The 14,665-nt window shown below is 40.4% G+C and overlaps 2 protein-coding genes across 3 annotated transcripts in view; both read right to left on the minus strand.

The window, feature by feature from the left end:
- Window positions 1–962: 962 nt before the first annotated feature.
- rxfp3.3a1 (relaxin family peptide receptor 3.3a1) lies at window positions 963–2,153 on the minus strand. The gene has a single exon (XM_026320195.1). It carries the CDS (start codon window positions 1,965–1,967, stop codon window positions 981–983), a length of 987 nt encoding a protein of 328 aa, XP_026175980.1. The 5' UTR covers window positions 1,968–2,153; the 3' UTR covers window positions 963–980.
- A 402-nt stretch (window positions 2,154–2,555) lies between these two features.
- LOC113137883 (E3 SUMO-protein ligase PIAS1-like) overlaps window positions 2,556–14,665 on the minus strand; it is a 43,700-nt gene continuing 31,590 nt past the window's right edge. Inside the window, exons 6-13 of one of the 2 annotated variants that reach the window (XM_026319823.1) lie at window positions 13,434–13,539; window positions 12,526–12,599; window positions 12,080–12,240; window positions 11,208–11,344; window positions 10,607–10,835; window positions 9,963–10,102; window positions 9,121–9,161; window positions 2,556–7,881 (exon numbers count right to left, since the gene is read on the minus strand). In XM_026319823.1, the coding sequence (XP_026175608.1) occupies window positions 7,522–7,881; window positions 9,121–9,161; window positions 9,963–10,102; window positions 10,607–10,835; window positions 11,208–11,344; window positions 12,080–12,240; window positions 12,526–12,599; window positions 13,434–13,539 (1,248 nt within the window). In that variant the 3' untranslated portion in view covers window positions 2,556–7,521. Of the gene's footprint in view, window positions 7,882–9,120; window positions 9,162–9,962; window positions 10,104–10,598; window positions 10,836–11,207; window positions 11,345–12,079; window positions 12,241–12,525; window positions 12,600–13,433; window positions 13,540–14,665 lie in introns of both variants that reach the window. The other variant, XM_026319822.1, reaches the window with a different exon arrangement.

A 14,665-nucleotide genomic window follows, 5' to 3' on the forward strand; every position in this document is an offset into this window, starting at 1 on the left:
GCCATTCCTTACTGATGACCATTTTTAGCTGCTCTGGGTTTTATTTTATTGTGGGTTTCATTTCTCTACCTTCAGGTTGAAAATACTGTAAAGGTGTTCTACTGAATTAAAATTGGCTTACATACTTGGCCACATCACACTTTCCCTTTGTTTTTCGTTAAAAACTCTTGTGTGACCATTTGCAGTGTGTTTGAAATCAATGTCAGGCTGGAGAATTGGTGCCATCTACAAGTGTCAGCTCCCCTGTACATTTTGCACACATTCAGCACAATCCCACCTCCATGTTTCACAGCTAATCCATGTGCCAAGTCAGAAGCACTTACAGTACCTGTCTGTTGAATACAAGGACACATGCATATCAATACTGAACTAAGAAAATGAGCCCACGTAGCAACTTGAGCACATTTTTATTATCACACATAGTGTATGCAGGTTTTGCGCATTTTTTATGAAAACATGACATGTAGCTTTTAAGCTTTTCTTCAGCACGTGACTAGGTTATGTTTGATTGCTAAATAAACATACAAATGAACACACATCATACACTGGTTACATTATTTGCTAAGACACAGATGGATGAAAAAGTTCAATTATGACTCGAGTACAAATTGTAATGCGCAATTACGCAGGCAGTCACTTAGAGATACATCACTCCTAATGGTACTTGACAAGCAGTGTCAGTGTGGTCATACGTGTAATATTGCACACAAAATAAGCAGTTCTTATGTGTATAGCCCTAAACGAGCTGTAATGGTTTCTCTGCGTCCACATTACACAAGCCTTTAAAGACAAGACGCGCGGACGGGAGTAAGATTTTCTTTAAGCACAACCGATGAAAGAGTCTTGGCATGTTGTTTTTTACTTTTTGTGCTGTTTATCCACATATAATCTTTTTCTTTCTTGCCGTGCGCGCCCCGTGCGTCATGGTTCATGTTTGCCAAGACATTTTGCGCTCAGTCATATCATTCGCTCCAAAAATACTATTGTCTGTGTATCAGACCTCTCAGCTTGTTCCTGAACTCCTTTCTCATGAGGCAGTAAATAATCGGGTTTAAGCAGCTGTTGGTGTGCGCCAGGCAGATGGTCAGTGGGAACACGTAAGTGTGGACAATATAGTACGCTCTGTCCCAGTTTGCAGCGTTCATTTTAACCAGCACACTCCACAAGGTGATGGCATGGTTTGGCATCCAGCACATGAAGAAACACAACACTACGATGGTGATAGATTTGGTGACTTTGGATCTCCATTTGGGGTTGCTTGTTTTCATAGTCCGGCTGCGGATGAAACGCAGCAGCGAGATGTAACTAATGGACACGATGAACACTGGCAGCACAAAACCTACAAGTATTTTCTGTATGTGATAAACAGCTAACCAGTATTGTCCACCAGGAAACTTCAGCAAACACAGTTTTTCTCCTGTCACATTGCTGACAGTGGAGAAAATCGGCGTGGGCGCACTCGCCAAAGTCGCCAATGCCCAAATAACTGCGGAGATCCATTTAGCGGAACAAGATCTCTGCCCGGTTCTGTTCTTCAGAGCAGAGGCAACCGACCAGTAGCGGGTCACGCTCATGGCGGTGAGGAAAAACACGCTGGCGTACATGTTCATCACGGTGACGGAAAGGATGATCTTACACATGGCGTTTCCAAACGGCCAACTGAAGTCCAGCGCAGTGTCCACGGCCCAGAAGGGCAGAGTCAGCACGAACTGCAGATCGGTCACTGCCAAGTTAAGCACGAAGAAGTTCACTCTGGATTTCCTCCTCTCTTGTTTGACCCTGATGAAGAAGATGACCAGAAGGTTGCCTATCAGACCCGCGGCGCAGACCACCGAATAAATTAGACAGATGAGGAATCTCAGAAGCGGGCTCCCGTCAGCTGTCACGTCGATGTCCTCCAGGTTGCTGAAACGGTCCGTCTGCGTCAGTGACCTGTTCAAACAAGCGCTTTCATTTTGCTCATTCATAATGTCAGCAGCTCGCAGACACTGCGCGATGATCTAAAAATCAAGATGAAAACATTTAGGTGCAAACAGAGCTGGAGCTCGATTGGTCATAAGTCCTACATGATTCCATCCCAACTTCTCCCTCTGTTTCCACCCCACCCTCTCATCCGCACACCTCTTTTCCAAAACGCGTTATCACCGACAGCATTGCACTGACAGGATGAAAGGAACGCTTCACCCTCCGCCCCTCACTTCCACCAGCTCCACTGATGGGGTTATCTGCGAACATGTGGTTTGACAAGTTGATCACTGTTAAGCCAAACGGAGGCTATTCGGTCATTATGTCTAAAAACAAGCACCATATTATTAATTTCAGGTGTTTATATTAAGTACAACTTGCGTCGCAGGGAGGGAGGCAGAGTTGACAAAACGCGTGTAATTGTCTTGGCACCACGGGCAAACTGATCAAACTGACAATGTGTAAATGCGTCTCTGCTGCCACCCAGTGGTCACTTCGAAATTAACTGGCCGGTAAAGTGTCTCAAATCGCACATGTTCCTCCAAACACACACAAACACAATCTTTAAAAATAACGAAACCACAGAGAAATACCAGAATGCATTTTTATTACATCTAAACTTTTCTACATAAACAGGTAACATTCAATAAGTAAACAATTTCTTCCAATGCAGGTAATAAATATTTTTTTTCACTTGGTATATTTTTACAAACTGACAAGGGTCTTCTATACACTGTCTTTGCCTTTACCTCCTTGAAAAGCCTTTTTATGTTATTTCTTGGATTGGAGCTGTGAAACAGAACCTGTTAATATTAAGGCAGTGAGTGCAGATGTTGACTAGAGTCTAACTTTAAAATTCTTTCAGTTGTGTGAGACTATTGGCCACAGTCCTTTTTTAATAATAGAACAGCTTTAATTTTCTAAAAAATATATAAATTAATTTATTTTCTCACTCTGATTTGACACACAAAAAGCATACAAAGACATGAAACACCCACATTTGGATCTGAACTTTCAGTTTTCAGGTTTCCATACAAACATAATATACACATAGTTGACTTTTCCCTTTATATAAGAGACATAATGACAACCAAAGGTTCACGCTGTTTGTCAAGGCTGCCTGTAGAGCTTTTGAAAACACATTTTAATAGTAACTATGGTTAAAAGTGGCCTTTTTCAGTTCACTTTATTCTGTGCAGTTGCTGGTTTTGCCCCAGTGTCCTCACAGTTCAAACCAGCAAACACATAAGCTGCTGCTGCTGCAAAGAAAAAATACTACGCACACGCTCACACCTCACACAAGTTGGAGAGAGACTGAGATTGTAAAAGCCCTGTGCTTATTCATCCCTGTATGCCATCTGACATTTTCTAACAAAACAAACCTATTTTTTGGAGTGTAAGAAAGAAAGCCCAGCTCAGTAATGACAACTTCTCCCTCAGACTAACAATTTTCAGCCACTGGAGAGGCTGTGAACACTTAATCAAACATGTTAGATGGGCACAGGGTCTGACTTTTTGATAATCCCTTGCAGACCCCAGTATGTAGAGCACTTCCACAGAAACACATTCAACATTGTCTGCTCTCCCACTGCATGTGCGCAGTCATAATCCCCTGCATGACAAGCGTGAGGAAAGAAGTTTAAATAAATTAAATCATGATCAGATGCATTAATTTATCTGTGACCTTATCAAGTATCCATATACTGGTGATTAATAATCAAACTAACACGATGGAAACTAAAGATCAATGTCTTCATCACTAGCAAGTAACACTTCATATTAAAGCAACAAAAACAGTTAAGTAATGAAGGGATATGTAATTCCTGTTGTTCATTAAAAAACATGAGTCACTGAGTTGTGATTAGTTAGAACTTCATTTGCCATTTAATAAATAACTCAGGTAGATAATATGCCACTAAATTAGCTGAAAGCTAGTTCCATAACATTGCTGTTGTGTGGAAACCATGAAACATGAAACATCCACATTTGACAAGCTTAGAAAAACATTCTTGTTTTCTGCTCTGTGACCATGAATTATTAGCTCATTTTTAGTGGTTTACTTACTGAAGGAGATTTTTCTCAACTTAGAAAAATATCCAACTAATTCCAAATCACCAAATTTGGCTAGGCAGAAAAGGACGATAGAAAAAAACATTTTTAGACTCATGGATTTGATCAACCTGTTTGAAAGCAGAACAACCCCAGTTAAAATATGAAGCTGTGTTTATCAAACTCATAGTGAGACAGAAACAACAGCATGTCAATGTCTAACCCCATGGTCTTTATATCACATCTGTAAGGTAGCAGGTGAGTCTTTATTGGATTTTACTAATATATGGTCCCATGTGTAAAACCAGCATCCTGCAGCAGATGGCCTGGCACCCATAAAACCCTGATCTCAACATCAGTGAGTTTGTAATTACATTAAAAGACAGAAGAACAGTTCACCATCCTGTGAACGACCTTCCTGTCGAGTACTTGGATAAATAAAATAACATTGCTAACATGTTTAGCATGTTAGCATACTAACATTTACTAATTCGCACTAAACATTAAATACAGCTGAGGGTGAAAGAAAAGACAGGGATCACCAAAGTAAGAAGGATTCATCCCCTGGGTGCCATGGATGTCATACAAACGTTCACAGAATCCATCTAACAGCTCTTCACATATTTCCTGAACAAATTTGTGAGCTCCAACCATGTTGCTACTCATTTGATAAAAACTGCTTTATATTTATGATGTAATTGTGTCATATTTATTTTAATATTATTAGATTCACTATATTATATTTTTATTGTTAATACCTTCTTTTTCCTTTTACTGTTTCGCTGCTAGTTTTTTGTTGTTCCTTATTCTTTTGCTGGTGGGACAATGTGAATTTCCCTATTGTGGGATAAATAAAGGTTCATTTCACCTTATAAAAGAAATATTGTATTCCAGCAAATTTTGTGGCATATCAATTAATTATTAAACAACAGCATGAATGAATCATGAACTGATGATCCATTAATGTTAACTAATTATGTAAACTCAAAGTGGCTATCATTTCCTAATGCTAAGAAACAGAAATTCATAATACATCCAATGTTTTGTGCCCTTGTTATAAAGTGTTACCCACGTCATGTGTCCCAATAAAATACACATAGGTATTCCTATGACAAATAATTCAACAATACATTTTTGAGAAATCGCACTGCTGGCAAAGAATAATAAAATGTGTATTAAATAAAATTATATCACAACAGCTCCTGAGTGAGAGTGCCATACACCCCCTCTCCTGGAAATCAAACCATTTGTAAAAATATAATATATAGAAATAAGAATACAAAATAAATAAAATACTGCACAAAACTTGAAATGCACAAGACTTTTTCCGGCAAATGGCTGAGTCAGTTTGAGAGCCGGGTTGGTTCCCACGAGAAGGACTGGGAATAAAGTTAAAGATGCCAAGAGCAAGGAGGCAGGGAGGGGCTCAGAGTCATTTTGGGTTGTCTACAGTCTCCCTGTTAGCTGCTGAAGGACAGGACAGGGGATGTCAGGTATTTTCTGTCAGTAATTATCTCATTGTGGTGGTTATACTTTGTTTTGAAGTGAGCTGCCCATGTTGGATGTCTGGCATGTCTGGAACATTGAGGGGAGACTGATGAGAGGACTGGGAAAGTTTTCAAGGATACACAGGCTGGAGGAGGGATGGCTGATGGGGCAGGAGAGGTACAGGACTAACGTACGTTACTAGTAAGACTACAGTGGATCTCTACCACATGATTCGTTACCATAACAGAAGCGCAGACTAAAGGTGTGTCCACTCTTGTGTGATACATTCATGAGCAAACCCTGTGTTTTCAGCTGGAAAATGACAATGTTAAAGTAACTCAAAGTCTCCACGTTGCTTTGACATTTCCAAATCATCCACTATCTTGTAGAGTTTTTTTTGAATCCACACAGGTCATGTATTTTTAAATCAGCTGGTGGTGTGTCATTGTAAGAAGTTGGAATGATGAGATCTTACACATAGCATAATGAAAGCAACCAGGTAAGGAGCCTACCTTTCCCAAAGACAACTTCCTAGATTGTTCAAGAAAAAGTCAAATCAGAAGTCAAATCTTCACACAATATGCAGACAGTAATGGGACAGAGGCTGCAGGTGACCACTTAAGACATTCTGTTGAGTTTCAAAATGCCGTCCTAAACATGCTGTGAAGCGCACACACAAATAGGCACCGGTTTAAATTGGTCACTCGCCCCAGCTGAGCTGTCGTACACATGGATACCTGTCCCTTTAAAAGGCCTAATGGTGCTACGACAGCTTAACCATCATCGTGAGTCCTTTCTAAACGCTGAGCAAAAACATGAAACTAAGAAGACAAGAAACAAAACGACACCTAACTCAAAGCACTGCGGCAAACAACAGATGCAACTGCACTCTGATTTTTCGGATAATTTTCGTAAGTACTGTGTGTGATTTTTTTTGGCATTGTAGAAAAAAGCTAAACAAATTCTTCCAGCTCAAAACTTTAAATTAGTAAGGATGAATCGTCTTGAAAAATCTCCATGTCTAAATGCTGTTTTAACAAGAACCTGGAAATCAAGAAGTAAAATGAAAAGACGGAAATCGCTAATTTGCACCTAACACTCCCCACAGCATTAACCTGAAGGTCAAAGGGCATATATATATATATATATATATATATATATATATATATACATACATATACACACACACACACACATATATATAAATATATATATATATATATATATATATATGTATGTATCAAACAGTTTTTAAATATCATACATAACTTAAAAGCATAAAATTAGTAGTACATCAATAAATTCTGCATCTGAAGACAGAGAAAGTGAATTTAAAAATGAGCTGAGAAAAAGTGGAAGAGAGAAAATATTGAAGTTTACATTGGAGCAATGCAAATGGAAAATTTATACAGGATGGTGGTAAAAGAGAAGAAAAGTATAATCACATGGCAACAGGCATATGTAGAAGCTAATGTGAGAAAAAAAACTCAATTTAAAAACGATTGAAGCAGCTCACTAGCCTGAAAACGTCCCGATTTAACATACAAAAGTAAAAGAGGAAAATAGATTTTGTTCTCTGTACATGGCCACGCCTTGTTTTCGTAAAAAACAGCATTCTTCCTCTGTGTATTTGCTCAGGTAGTGTCTCAATTCTGCTGTTTGTGCCAGGTTAGTACCAGTATTCGTGTAGCAGTAACAAGAGTTCACATGCTGGACAGGTTTATGATCTGAAGTCTGTATACTAACACAATGTCCACAGCTAGCCCCTGTGAGTGAGGACTCAGTACTGGTCTCGGGTCAGTTTAGTGAAGGGAACCCTCAGGTTAGTTATCCACTCATAACATTAGTGCTCCTCTTGAGGCAGTCTTGTCATCACAACTCCACAAATGCTGAGAGTTTGGAGACTTGGGGCCAGTCTAGTTTCTGGATGAAAACGTCAGCCTGCAGTCAAACAGTTTGTGACCAGATTTTTTACTGGATCGTAACTGGACCCAAAGTGTAGTCTTGACTCTCTTTGAGTCAGTCCAACGATATCACGTCAGGTATTCCCCCGTAAATAGCCGCCACTGCGGCTTCAGTGCTGCTGCGGCTGGCCACCACCCCAGGGTGTGTGTGTGATCCCGAGTGTGAAGACGAGTGTGAGGAATGAGTGTCACGGAGGCTGCTGGGGGACACCAAGCTGCTGCTGCCCGAGTTACTCGCCCCATTGGTTGGCGCAGTGAGCGAAGTAGCTGCTGACGCAGCTCCTGATTGGTCGAGGAATAGCTGGGAGGTGGCAGAGGAGGAGGTGGTGCTGTAGGGCAGAAAGCGGTTCAGAAGCAGCTCGTGGTCGTCGGAGGCTGATGCGGCGGCCGCTGCTGCCATAACCATGTTGTAATGCTGAACCGGAGTAACACAAGAATGGGTGTGTTAGTCACATTTAGAGGTGGGTAATGTTACCAGGGCTGTGCTCACAAAACATCTAAAATCAAACAGCAGCCTCCGGGTGTCTCGAGTTAGTGGAAACTCCTGAAACCAGGGGTGTGCCAGATTTTAGGACAGAGACCTCCTGAACCTGTGACCTTTGGCTGTCTGAGATCAATGGCAAGATTCCCAGTGATGGTTGATTTGGAGCTTTTGTAAGTGTCAGCACTTTAAAGCTGTTTTGCTTTTATATACTTTTCTTCTACTTAATCAGAGTGCTACAGTACAAAAGGCATTCATTGTACATGCCTCAGCCTGATATGGTCTGGCACAGATGGTGAACCAGGTTTTTTATTAGAACCACTGATTTCGGCTGCTGTTAGCAAGAGCTATTCAAAAATCATTTTAGCCTTAAAAGTGGCTCCTAGATTGAGACGTTCGAGGTACAACAAAGTACTAAATCACTAACTTTTGACTTATAATAGTCAGATGGTGCAAGATAACTGCACTATCTATCTATCTACAGTAAATATAAATAACAGGGTTATAATTATTGATGCAGTAATGTTTAGGATTGCAAAAAAGGGGCTATTTACAATTTTTTCACTTTTTACACAAGCTTAGACCTAATCCCATGAAGTCTTATCTGATCTAATCTTACATCTTATATAAAATATACCCTTAAATATATTTCATAATGTTATCAAATTAATGTCATGGAGTCCAGAGCATCAAAATGTTTTTGCCCCTAAACTGCAGTAGGGTTAAAGTAGAAACAGAAAATTGAAAAACTCAAGTAACGCACAGGTATAAACTGTGCATGAGAACCGTTCATGAGTAAATGTACTGGACATGAGGAAACCAGCAGCAGATGGCTATTAATTCCTGACTGTACCCAGTGAATGACAGTAACCAAGATGACAGCAGGAGACAAATTTAACATTCCCCTCACAAGCCTCTAGTGATGGTTTCATTTGTCCAGGTTTACCCCCCTCAGATTCCTGCCTCCACTCTTTAGAAGTTGACATTTATTGTTCACTTGCAAAACTGGAACTGAGTATCAGCAGGCTGCTTTAAGTGCAGTTTCACCAAACTTCATGTCTCAAATTGCAGGGCTTTGCATGGATTGCAGGGAGGATTTTTTTGTGGTGAGTCGAGTCAGAGCCCTTATTTTTAAACAAACCACTGTTTCGAGGGTATCACTGTGGGACCTACCTGATGATTGTCACCTTGAAGAAAAGAGAAGAAGTTCAACTCTGGAAACCAAATACAGACAGTCAGTATCAACAAAGTCAGTTTCACAGATGCAAATACATACAGTCTGTGCTAGAGGCATATTATATAGCTAGAGGAGTCTAATGGGATTCTCAAGTAAACGCATTTTAACAACAGCATTAGAATACATAAATAACATCTAAAACTAAGTTACAAGTAAAATTGGACTGCTTGGTAAACTGTAAACTTAAAATCAAATACAGGAGTGACTAAAATGGTCCTGGTTAAAAAGGTAAATAAGTTGAAATTAGTAACAGAAATTGCATCGACTATTCTCCATCCATCCGTTATCTATACCTGCCTTTTCCTATTTAGGGTCACAGGGATCTGCTGGAGCCTATCCCAGCTCTCTTTGGGTGAAAGGCAGGGGTCCACCCTGGACAGGTCACCAGTCCATCACAGGGCCACATAGAGACAAACAACCTCACACACTCACACTCACTCCTATGGGCAATTTAGAGTCACCAATCAACCTGACATACATGTTTTTGGACTGTGGGAGGAAACCAGAGTACCTGGAGAAAACCCACACAAGCACAGGGAGAACATGCAAACTCCACACAGAAAGGCCCCTGATGGGTTTCAAACCAGGAACCTACTTGCTGCGAGGCAACTGTGCTAACCACCAATCCACTGTGCTGCCCCACTATTCTCTAACCCTTGTTTAATAAAACAGACCTGTTTTTTTCAGATACTGTAATGCAACAAATAAAAATATTGTGGACCCTTAACCTAAAGATCAGTTCACTGCTTCTCTGTTTCATCCTGTTGTTTGTCATTACCTGACAGGTCACTGGGGGTGTGGTAGTATGGTCTGTAGTCCTGGATAAGTGGGGGGACAGGAGGGATGTAGCTGGTCTCCACTGCTGGCATGCTGGGAGTACGGCTCACAGGAGAGGCCTGGTGGTGCAGATTCAACACCCTGGAGGCAGATAGAGAGAAGGAGGTTTAGACATGAGGAGGTAGCGAAGCCACGTATTTAGAATACGGCTTTTAATTCATATGTTATTAGAAGATGAAATTTATTTATATTCAAATATAAAACCTTCAATAAGGTATGCTTGTTAGCTGAAAGAATCTAATTGTGAGATGTTGACATTTACACACAGATGAAAATAATGACTCAAACCTAATCATCTGTTCATGCCAGCATGAAAAAAGCCTTTATTCTTCGTCTTTTGGAAAGTTACCCACCTCTACACCTCAACTTCACCTTTCCAAAAGGAGTTTAGACAAATGAACCTTGGTAAGAAAACTGGGCACCCTAGTGTGAGTGCTGCTGATGTGAAATGAGCACAAAACTCATTAATAATTGAACCTCTAGATACATAACTACCCATATGAGCAGCTAAATCAGCCTCATTTTCACATTCATGAAATACAAACTGTACGGCTGTGAAATCACAGCCTTATATGTGCGTCTGACCCTTTGTTGATGATGGGCGGTGAGGTCGGGGACAAGGAAGGACACGCTCTTTTCACTGGAGGAGGCAGTGCTGGCTGCGGCGGCGGTGAATCCTGTCCTTCATCGTCTGAAGAGCTGTCCAGCGTCAAGTCGATCACTTCCACTTTCTTGCTGTTGCTGCTGTCGCTGCCGCCGTGGCTGGATGATGAGGAGCTCCGCTGATCTGAGCCTGCAGACGTCCGGCATGAACCTCAAGAGCAGCGGCAACAGACTAGTTTGTTTCTGTGTGCTCATTTTTATGATGTTCAATTTGCACAGTAAAAAGCAAAGCACTGCTAAATACTGTGAGCATGCTCCAATGGACACATACACATTTCCCCTAATCTCATGTGAGGTACATTATGTTCGTTACTGTGGAGACAGGCCCTGAACTCAGCAGCATTATGATTGATGCTTCACCAAATTAAAACTGATAATGGCTAAACAAAGGAGGAGGACATGTAAATGCATGGTTTCTCTCTTCATACCACATCTCTTTAATCCTGATTTAATTATTTCAAGCCTCTTGCACCACCTTTATGCAAAAGCAACCTTTTCTTGCATCCCTAATGGCCTCTCTCACCATCCAGCCCGTTGTTAAAAGATGCAGAGGAGACCTCTTGCACTTCTTTCTTCGACCTCATGGGGGCCCAGCTGCCATCCTCCTTAAACTGGATCTCATCACAGTCCATGCAGCTGTTGAGGATCTCCACAAAAAGCCTGAATACAAACACACACGTCATACACAAACCCATCCAAGGAAATGTACACAAACACACAGAAATTGGTTGTTTTTTAAACAAAGGCTGAGCACAGTGGAAAAGACCTTCTACTTTAATTGAATTCTTAAAGAGACTAAATCTACTGTAAACAGACTGTGCTGTAGAGCACACATGTCTGAGAATTTAAGGAATATGCCACCAAGTTTTTCCTTTCAAATACCTCAAACTAAACTATGTGTGGGCACTAGAAAACATTATAAACAAATGTTTTACTTTTTTTTTTATAAAAAAAAAACACTTTACCTTTTACCATTTTACCTGAGCCTGATCGAAAAAAACCTCAAGACTTGTTATTGTTGCTGCATAGAAGAAAGACCAAAGGCCAAAAGATAGAACTCAAAACTCCAAAGAAAAACTAATAAAAGAAACCTGAGCTGAGACCAAACCTCTTTATCCAAGGCCAACAACAACTGATCTGTTCCTCCCTTTCTTTTTTGAAGAATTAGCTGCTCAACCAACATTCAAGGAATAGTTAAATATTTTGGGGGAAAAAGGTTTTTTGCTTTCTTTCCTAGAATTAGACAAGACTGAACCCAGAGTTTGAAACAAAAACAAGACTGCTCAACCACATTTAGGTTAGATTTGCTGCTTAGTTTGATCAGTCTTTGCACCAGTTCCAAATTGGTCAAACAGGTCATCTGTTGGATGGGAGGATGGGTGTTGGGCGACTTACCCATCAATGATCAGGTGTTCATACGGGGCCTTTTTGTCACAGACAGGACACACCCAGGTGGGCTTCTTCTCATTCATCTGGATGTAGAGTGTGGCGTCAAAGCACTGCAGGTGGGAACAAGTCAGCGCTCGGCACGGGATCATCAGCCGCATCTTCCCCAGCTGCACAGTGTGTACAAAGATGCAGTCAGGGTACGAAGATGATACACAGACAGCAGGGATATATGGGATTCATGTCATGAACATGACAAATCCACATGGAGAAGACACAGATAAGGGTTAAGAAGACAATTCGACAGGTGGATCATGTACACAGCAGGAGTGCATGAGGACATGTTGAATCACATATAAAAAAGGGAAAAATCTAAAGAATGGATGAGCATGTTTCGGCATGACTGAAACTCTAAACATTGCCTTAAAGTCACGAAGATCAGGGGGCATGTTTACCGGGCAGAGCAGCGACACTCGAAGGCTGGTTGTGGCTATTTCACTGTCTGGGTCTGCTGTTAGCTTCTCTTTGACTGCAGAACAGAGACACAAGATTCACTGAAACAGCAGCAGAATGCCTTTTGTGCTTAGTTTCTCATTTTAGACTACAGCTATTTTACTGCTGGTGTGAAACCGAGGTCATGAACTTAAATACATTCAAGACCTCCTCATTTGGTGTGAGGCTGACAGAGCTCTTTTCACATCTCAATCTCCCCACGCAGTACAATCTACATAGATATATATACGTCACTGTGTGATTCACAATGCACTGTTTCCTCATCTGAAATTAGAAACAGTTTGACCATGTGTCTGGGTGAAAACTTTAACAAGAAAGAACACGTAGGCTCCCTGCCTTAAAACACAAAGTATTATTTATTTCAACTGAAGAAGTTATATAGAGAAAAATAAAAGAAATTTTACTGGCATCTTTGTCAAGTTTATTATCAAATAGTAAACAACCATTCAATATGTACTTAATTTACAAAATCCTGAAATTTAGCTGGATAACAAACAACAAATAAATAATTTTAAAAAAGCCTCAACTACTGACATCAACTGACAAAGACCACTGATACAATCCCAGTACTCTCTCAAATTTAAATATGTGCTGCATACATCACTAAGTCAGACTCACTGGGGCTGTTTTTATGTATGATAACAAAACAGAGATTGCTGTGGTCTGCACCTCGACTCAAACTAATTTAGGTTTCAGTAGTAACATGCTGTCCTGTGTCACATTATTGCTAAATAAAAAAGTCCAAACCTTCAAATGCAAAGAAAGCTCTAGTGTAAACACTGAAATTCTGAATGAAACTATATTAAATGTGGATCATGCTCTCTAAAAAGGATGATGAGACAGCCCTTACTGAGTGCTCTGGAGTGGTCTGGGTTTCTGATGCCTTTTCCACGTAGTCTCTGCAACAGTACTGTTGACGACTGCTGCTTCACCAGATAGACTGCCATGGAGTAACTCTGTGAACACATCAGGAATACATACAGTAAAGTCATCAGGTCCAAAGTGAGTGATACTTTAAAATCCCACATAGAGACTTGTTTTTGCCTGGCAGAGTCCTGAGGCAGAGTCTAGTGCCTTTACTGCCCTCTACTGCTGGTGTGCGGAGCAGTGTCAGCTCCACCCACCTCAGCATAGGTTAGCATATGTGATTGAGTTTAAATAAAGGCTCAGCCAATCAGAAGCCAGAAGACACCATCTCAGATGAGGGTAGAGTGAGGGAAAACAAAGAGAATTGGTTTGAATCGATGAACAGACCTGATCCTGGTAATCAGCAGTACGTAGAACAGGGTTAGTTGGAAAACAAGCAAATGTTACATTAAAAGCAAAATTTGTCAGAAATTGGGCCATCAGCTTTCACTCAGCATATGTTTTGGCCATATCAGGTCATACAGGAGGGCTTTTTTACAAAGTTGCACATCAACTCTTTTTTCTGTGTTCTGGCTATTGATGCTTATGTCAAAGACGTTTGAATTTAAGAACTTAACTTATTTGGTGGCCAGAAATCCCACTCTCCTTGGGCTTTAAACTGCTTCCCACACAAATGCACACACACATTCAGCCATCTAAGAAGTAGGAGTGTAGTGTTGAAATTTATGACTGTACATATATATATATAAGTATGCTTTAAGTCCACTATGCATCCAGTTTACTGACTGACTGTCATTCAGGTCATATAGATATGCAACATTACTTTTGTTGTGTGTGTGTCTTCATGTAAATACTATAACTACAGAACAGCATGTGATGCCTCTTCAGAGACAATACCCAATGTAATCATATTTAGAAGCAATTTCCAAATGCATAATTTGGCAAATTTATTCACATTAAAATTACCCATCCATTATAAACCGATAAGCATATTCCATAATTAGCATAATTTGCTAGATTAAAAATGTGATAATTAGGTCTGCAATTAATGATTTGCCTGATCAACTATTATTTTAGCATAAACTCTATAAAATGGCAAAAACAGGTCACCATATTTTTTTTATTCTGTCCCATAACACCTGACAAGATAAACCCTATGAGTTTAGAAGGACAAGAAAAAAGCAAATCTATAGAGAAGCGTTTGTCAGCAAATAT

Source organism: Mastacembelus armatus, chromosome 3, assembly GCF_900324485.2.
Source record: "Mastacembelus armatus chromosome 3, fMasArm1.2, whole genome shotgun sequence".
Taxonomy (NCBI): domain Eukaryota; kingdom Metazoa; phylum Chordata; class Actinopteri; order Synbranchiformes; family Mastacembelidae; genus Mastacembelus; species Mastacembelus armatus.